The sequence below is a fragment of the Tachypleus tridentatus genome, chromosome 7 (assembly GCF_004210375.1).
Source record: "Tachypleus tridentatus isolate NWPU-2018 chromosome 7, ASM421037v1, whole genome shotgun sequence".
NCBI lineage: Eukaryota > Metazoa > Arthropoda > Merostomata > Xiphosura > Limulidae > Tachypleus > Tachypleus tridentatus.
Window position 1 is genome coordinate 10,170,482 of NC_134831.1, and position 7,495 is coordinate 10,177,976.

At 33.8% G+C, this 7,495-nt stretch overlaps 1 protein-coding gene across 6 annotated transcripts in view; it reads right to left on the bottom strand.

The window, feature by feature from the left end:
• LOC143257900 (uncharacterized) overlaps window positions 1-4,276 on the bottom strand; it is a 39,756-nt gene extending 35,480 nt beyond the window's left edge. For 4 of the 6 annotated variants that reach the window (XM_076516931.1, XM_076516930.1, XM_076516926.1 and 1 more), the window contains exons 1-2: window positions 4,147-4,243; window positions 727-2,405 (exon numbers count right to left, since the gene is read on the bottom strand). In XM_076516931.1, coding sequence (XP_076373046.1) covers window positions 727-2,196 — 1,470 coding nt within the window. In that variant the 5' untranslated portion in view covers window positions 2,197-2,405; window positions 4,147-4,243. Of the gene's footprint in view, window positions 1-726; window positions 2,406-4,146 lie in introns of all 6 variants that reach the window. The other 2 variants (XM_076516927.1, XM_076516928.1) reach the window with 2 other exon arrangements.
• Between the last annotated feature and the right edge of the window lie 3,219 nt (window positions 4,277-7,495).

Consider the following 7,495-nt stretch of genomic DNA (forward strand, 5'->3'; position numbering starts at 1 on the left):
ATCAATCAAAGGATTAATTAATGTAGGTACTATCATTTGAATGATTAAATAATGTAGTACCATACAATTGATTAAATAATGAAGGTACTACCATTTGTAGTTGATCATGACTCAAGTGTCTATATTTCAGTAGAAATGTATAACTATTTTGATGTTTAAGTTACCAGAATTATAAAATAATTCATATAATAGTACAAACACCATCCACTGTTAAACTTAGAACTGGGGATTACTTTTCTTTAATATTTTATAATTACAAGACATTGGTAAAATTAAACTTAAATTAACTTAATTGTAGTGTAACATTTGTGATTTTGTTTTGCTATGTAAATTCTACTGACATTTGAAAGAATTTTGTGATTTCATTCATGAACTTTTCAATTTAAAATAATTTCACTCATCATGAATTTTGAGCAACAAGCTTATAATTTATGATTACACAGTTGTGAATGAGAAAAAACTGGGAAACGATGTTGAAAACTTATCAACACATAAAAACAAACTTAGAATGTCTACTTAAACTTAGGATTATATGTTAATTACTAATTATATATCTTTTTTCTAGATGATCAAACTCTATTTAAAGATATAAAATATCCCAAAACTTTGAAATATTTAGTCTCAGCACAAAACAATACTTTATTTACCAACCTCGAGGTTGGTAAACTAAATTTTGTAGGAAATATGCAATATAAATCATAAATTCTTAGGTAATACAAGACTCACCTTTGTACATGAGCTGCAACATTTACTGAATTCTACTGGATTACACACATTAGTATTTTGTGATGTGTCATCTTCTCTCTTTGGATTGTCATCTTGCATGTAGTAGGGCCCAAACAAATCCCCGAGATCATCAACATGACTTCTTCTGTGACAGAATGCACACAACCAAGTCTCATCTTTAGTAACTGCATCGTATGCCGAAGACAGGGTGCTTACATGACCTATAAGTAATCTTCTGTTAGGGTTCCTGTTGGCAACCTGAACCCTGGGTTTGACTATCTCCTCTCCAGTTAAAGCTAAGTTGATGACAGAAACAGACAGTGGTCTTTCTTTTGTACCTACAATGTGAATGTATGGTCCTAGAGACAATTTTGGTCTTCTTGGCTTTTGTGAAGGAATATTTATAGTGACAGTATCTAACACTGCCTCTTTCCTTTTTCTCTTTTTCTTAACCAAACATCTATTTTTGTGCTTCACAGACTTGGCCCGAGTTCTTTTTTTTCTCATAATGTTACTTTTGGTTTTGCTAGGAGAAACAGTAAGAACAACTGCCTTTTGCTTAGGAAAGAGGATTTTTTTCTTTTCAAATACACAGTTTGATGTAACATGCGACTTCTGTGCTATACATTCAATACCAGCTAAGTTCTTTTCTACATCTGTAGACTTTAGCATGTTATTACACTTTTTATTGTCTTCATCAGCAAAGGTTCTAGATAAATAATTTTTTGAAATATCTAAATTACTTGCATCACGTGTCTTAGGTTCCGACGGTGGTGTTCTTATAAAGCAAGAGTTACCGGTCTGTCTACGTAGTGACTTACGAACAGTTACCTTATTGTCAGTCTGTACCGATAAGTCTAAAAGAGGCAATTGTTTTATAATTATTTTCTTCTTTTTGGCACCACTCCAAGGGTCTGTGAGTGAACGTGTACAAGTAACATCCATGTTAAGTTCACCATTTACACCATGATTGTCTGCAAGATTCTTTCCTACACTTAATGATGTAGTTAAACTAATGTTATTTAACTCAGGACCATCACAACTAACACTACTGCTTTCCTTTGGCTCAGGTAATCCATACATGTTAGAAAACGTCTCAGCACAAGAAGTTTTTACTTGAATTTTACTACACTCGGGAACTTTTAAAATATTTGACAAGTTCAAGCTACCTAACGACACAGTATCGTAACTATCAGAGTTCAAAAAGTGTTTCAATTCTTTCTTCTTTTGGCTTTGATCTCTACCATTAGCCTGTTGTTCAATCATAGTTTCAGTCAAGGACAGATGTATAATGTTTGGTTGTTGGCTTGACAGTTCTGTGGCAATGTTACCTTGGCCACATGGACCTATTGAAAGAACCTGTCCCACCTCTGTGCTAATACTGTTAGGCACAACTGAGTTTGTTGTTGACTGATCAGAACATGGAACTGGAATAGTTGAGATCACTGAATGACAGTTCTGTGCCACCATTCTCCACTACAAATGCTTGGTGCAAACACAGTTTTTACTACAAACATTAGATAGTTGTGAAACATTTAAGTTATACATTGAGAATCTCAGGCCTAGTAAAACCTACTATCTTCACTTCTTTTAACAGCTCTAAAAATAATGTAGTACCAGAGCTACAGTACCTTTTTATCAGACAGGTACCAATAACTTGCTTCACAAAGTAGTCACTCCTAAGAAGAAGAAAATAAATTAATCTGAATTATAACTCATTAAAAAGGGCAAAGCTGTTAATTATATACTAGATTCTATCAGAGGAAGTGCTAGTGAAATAAAAACTTTATAATTTTGTAACACAGTTTAAACTTGCAAACTTAATTCTGCAATGACTTAAAAAAACAACAACTTATAAACAACAGTGCTAAGATTGGACTTGTAACCAGCAAGTGTATGAAAGAAAAATTCAGTGTAAGAAACAGTAAAAATTTAAATAACTTCCTATTCACAGCAGAGAAACAATTCGTAACAGACACGGTATAAACAAGGCATCCATTCAAGGAAAGCTCTAGTGTTCACATTAGCAATGAATACCAATTCACCATACATATCATTCACAAGTTCATAACCATAATCACAAACCTTAGTCAGGTGTAAAAATAGAACAAAGATCAGGAGAGTATGTTTGTTTAGAGATGGAATATTTCATTATAATACATAACAGTAAGTGAAATAAAAAAATACAATAAAAAGTGTTTAACTTTCCACTAAGCACAGCTAATATATATGTGCTCTCTGAAAATATAACAAAACATTAATTAATTGATCAGAAAGTAATAAATGACCTCATGATCAATAAGTTTCAATCTGTTAGACACAGAGTGATACTGAGATAACTTACAACCAGAATAGTACTGATTTGTCATCAGACTACTGCACACAACACAATCCTAGATAGAGATGTGAAGACTATACAATTATAAGACCAATGATTACTACAGTAAAACTTTACCATCTATATATATATGCCTGCAATAATATAAGCTTTTAAAAACATACCTATCTTGAGAATGACATGCCATCTGTTTCTGCTTTAGTTTGATATCTATGACTTCACCATAACCAAACCATCTTTTATAAAATTATGAATGAATTTTACCAAGGAATAACAATACCATTTCTTTAGAGACAACTTTATTGCTATAAAAACCTCTGTATACAAGAGGATGTGTTTAAGCATACGATTTTCAGATATAAAAGCCTTAGTCTAATAAGTTATATACACCTCTTCCCCATTTTTAAAATAATTCATATGACAATAAAAAAATAATAATAATTATAGCAATACTCGTTGTAATATTTTAATTCAATTTTCGTGATACTTTTTGTTGAGTGACACAAATTGACAACTTTATACAAGTATTCCTTGTTCTAAAGATATTTAGTTGCTTTGTGCTTATTCATAATTGTAATTATTTTGTAACCTGAAACTAAGGTGGTCTTTTAAGAATCATTTAATAACACTAATAGTGACTGAAAACGTACGCTCCAACAGTCCATAATATTTTAATATTCAGATCTTGTCCTTTTCACAAGTATAACACAGATTCGTATATAAAATAAAATAAACAAGTCTAGAGTAGCATACAATATTTTATTCACTATGTGTAGACTGTCCAAGTCTCTTTCGTTCCGTTATTTACTGATCTGTTTAAATCAAGTTCTGATAATCACAGAGTAATTTAGAAGCATAATATGATGCCAAAGTATTCAATCACTAACAAAAAAATAAAAGTTAAGACTACTAAGCCTAACGTTAACTAAAATGTTTCGTTAAACTCAAGTACGATACAAAATTTAAAAAGAGCTTAGGTTAAGCCTAACAGCAACCCATTAAAAAAAAAACTATTTATTTGAGTTTGACTGACAAGAATACATTTTTCTAAAATTACACATACATACTATAATGATACTTACAGAATGTTCTTTTATTTCATCGCGCTTATTTTTTGTTTCATATTTAATATTAATTAATTACCATTTAAAGTAACGGATGTACACATACCTACCATTTAGGCCTACGAAGATGTTCGCCCTCTACAATTAATTTTAAAACACGCAACAAAAAAGGAAAATCGTGGCTGATCCTTCTTTCCCTACGGTAAATTACAGATAAAGTTATTGTAAATATGGCATAATGAAATTATCACTTATTTTGAAAGGAAATGTTTTACACAGTTAAATATTATTTTTTTATGTTGTTAAAACTTTGTAAACGTCATATATGTAGGTACATATATTATTTAATGTATTACCAAAGCATATATTATTTGCTTTATTTACTATCATGAGAAGTTCGAGCTCCAGATTTTAGGACTATAAGTCCATTAATTTTTCCCTAACCCACAGAAGTATTTCATTGTTTTAAGTCCATAAAACTACCTTGTCACAGGGGAACGGCTTTTATTATTCAGTTGTTATAATATAAATAATTAATGGTTCCAAATACATTGTTAATTTTATTCTCTTAATGTATGGAAAAACAAAAAAGAGGAAGTATTTAAATATGAAAAATACTACAGATTGTTGTTTAACTTAAAGTATAAAACACGCAAATACAGTGTTATAAAATAAAATATAGAAATCAAGAGACTATTTGTTCCTTCAAAACCGTCTTTTATAAAAGTAAAGCATTTAAACCTACCATTTATTTTTCAAAATATCATATGTTCTTCTCTTAAACTATTGTATAGTATAGTGCCATCTTCCACAACAGCTGTTGGCATTTATTCAATAAGCCATTCATCATGTTATAAAAATAAAACTGTCTTACTAGAGAGCAGTCTGCCTTTTTAAAGTATCAAAGTTGTATTCTCTTGTTGTTGTTTTGAATTAAGCACAAAGCTACAAAATGGGCTATCTGTGCTCTGCCAACCACGGATATCAAAACCCGGTTTTTAGCGTTGTAAGTCCGCAGACATACCGCTGAGCCACTTGGGGACATTATTCTCTTGTCCCAAAAGAATATTTCTCTCCTCTGAATTATGGGCACATTATTAAAAGAAAAAAAGAGTAAATCACTTTGAGTGGATGCTGGTAAAATGTTGCTGATTGAATGTCTTTCCTCTGGTCGATTATTCAAAATTAAAAATAGCCTTAGCAGTTTTGTCATTAATAGAAAATATACATTGCTTCCAGAAAGAACATAAAGAATTCAATGATTTTCATTTTGTTAATTTCTTTCTTCCCTCTCGGTTAATCTTGTAAACTTTAACTTTTCATTTCTAAAGATTAAATAAATTATGATGTCTTAATCTGTCTCTAAACGACAACTCTTCTGTTTCAGAAATCATTTAAGCAGTCCTTCTATAAGCCCTTTCAATGAATCACTTTGTTAAATAAGGAGATACAAACCACTGATACTACTGATTAATAGAAATTAATGTGTAAATTAAACACACATTCAAAAAGAGAAACGCAAAAGGCAAAATTTGAGACAAATTGTTAACAAGTTTATTCAGAGTAGTTCTGTATGATATGTGTGAAACTTTGCACATTCACTGCTGAACATCCAAAGTCTGCAAAGGCGAAGTCCACGCCCACTAGTTGAAGTTTAACATCACTCAACGTCAATAACGAGTATGCCCCCCGTGAGCATCAATAACTGCTTGGTATCTCCTGCCCATGAAAGTGATGAGATGACGAATCACATCCTGTGGAATGGCTGTCCACTCAGCCAAAGCTGCTGCAAGCTGAGTTAGAGTCTGCAGTTGAGGTTGTCGCCGTCGCAAACGTCGGTCCAACTCGTCCCAAAGATGATTGATGGGGTTTAAATCTGGTGATCTGGAGGGCCAGGGAAAAACGTTGATGTTGTGGTGTCTCAAGAAGACAGTGGTGAGTCGGGCTGTGTGAGGACGGGCGTTGTCATGTTGAAACACGTCGTTGACGTTCACCATGACGGGTTGCACATGGGGCCTAAGAATCTCGTCGACGTATCGTTGAGCCGTAAGATTCCCTCGAATCTGCAAAAGGTCTGTTCTGGCATTGTAGGCGATGGCAGCCCACATCATGACGCTGCCATTACCAAATCTGTCAACTTCCTGCACACAGTTTGCTGCAAAACGTTCACCTCGGCGACGGTAAACACGGGTCCTTCCATCCTGCCTACGAAGCATAAAATGTGATTCATCGCTGAACCAAACATGCCTCAATTGTCGATGAGTCCATACCCGATGTGCCCGAGTCCACTGCAGCCGTGCTTGACGATGTTGCTGGGTGAGGATGACGCCTCTGACTGGACGTCGAGGTCGGATTCCTGCATCTCGTAGACGGTTGCGTACGGTCTGATCGGTAATCCTACGAAGCCCTGGTATGGTTGAGGCAGTAGACGTCGCAGTGGTGGTCCTATCCCGAAGGTGATGTAACCGGATGTAGCGATCTTGTGCGGGCGTGGTCACACGAGGTCTGCCAGATCGTGGACGGTCACGAGTTGATCCATGTTGTTGGTGACGATTCCATAGCCTTGTGATGGTGCTTGGGTGGACATTCACAGCTCTGGCAACATCTGATCGAGATTCGCCTGCTTCCAAGCGACCAATGGCGTTGTTGCGTTGTGCTTCAGTCAGTTTTCGCGTAACTGTATTGCGTGTCGGTGGCTTAACACTGAGCTATGGAAACCGAGAACCCGTCACTTTTATAGGGATTCTGCACATGTTGCATTTGCAGAACATGCAGATCTCTCAAACAAATTTATTGGACACGAATGCGTTTTGGCGAAAAATCCGATGTTTTCCTCCGTTTTCAAAGTTCACAACTTTTATTGTCATTTTGGTCTGACAATCAGTGCCTTAACACGTGTAACATCACATACTCTGAGCTTGTAACGTACACATATTTTTCTTTAAAATAACAAAAATATCCCTTTTGCGTTTCTTGTTTTGAAGAGTATATATTTTTGGTTTGTTTAACTGGGAATAAGAAGTAGTTTTGACAATGTATATTTTTAAGATAAATGTTCGAAGCAGCCAATAAAGAGTTGATTGAATTTTTTTATTATCCTTCTTTCCTTTTATTTTTTTAATTACAATTGATAAAAACAAACGAAAACTTTAACGACGCCAATCCTGTTGTATTTTATTTTGATGATATTTTACGTGATGTAAATATAACATTTAATAAGTTTATTAATAAGTAATAATTGGTTGTATTCAAACTTAATATTATTCCAGTAAACAAATAAGTAGGGACAAAAAATACTGTGAAATAATTAACTGGAGCTTTCATTAATTACGAAAGATGTTGTAGAAATAGCAAATCAAGTTTTAGT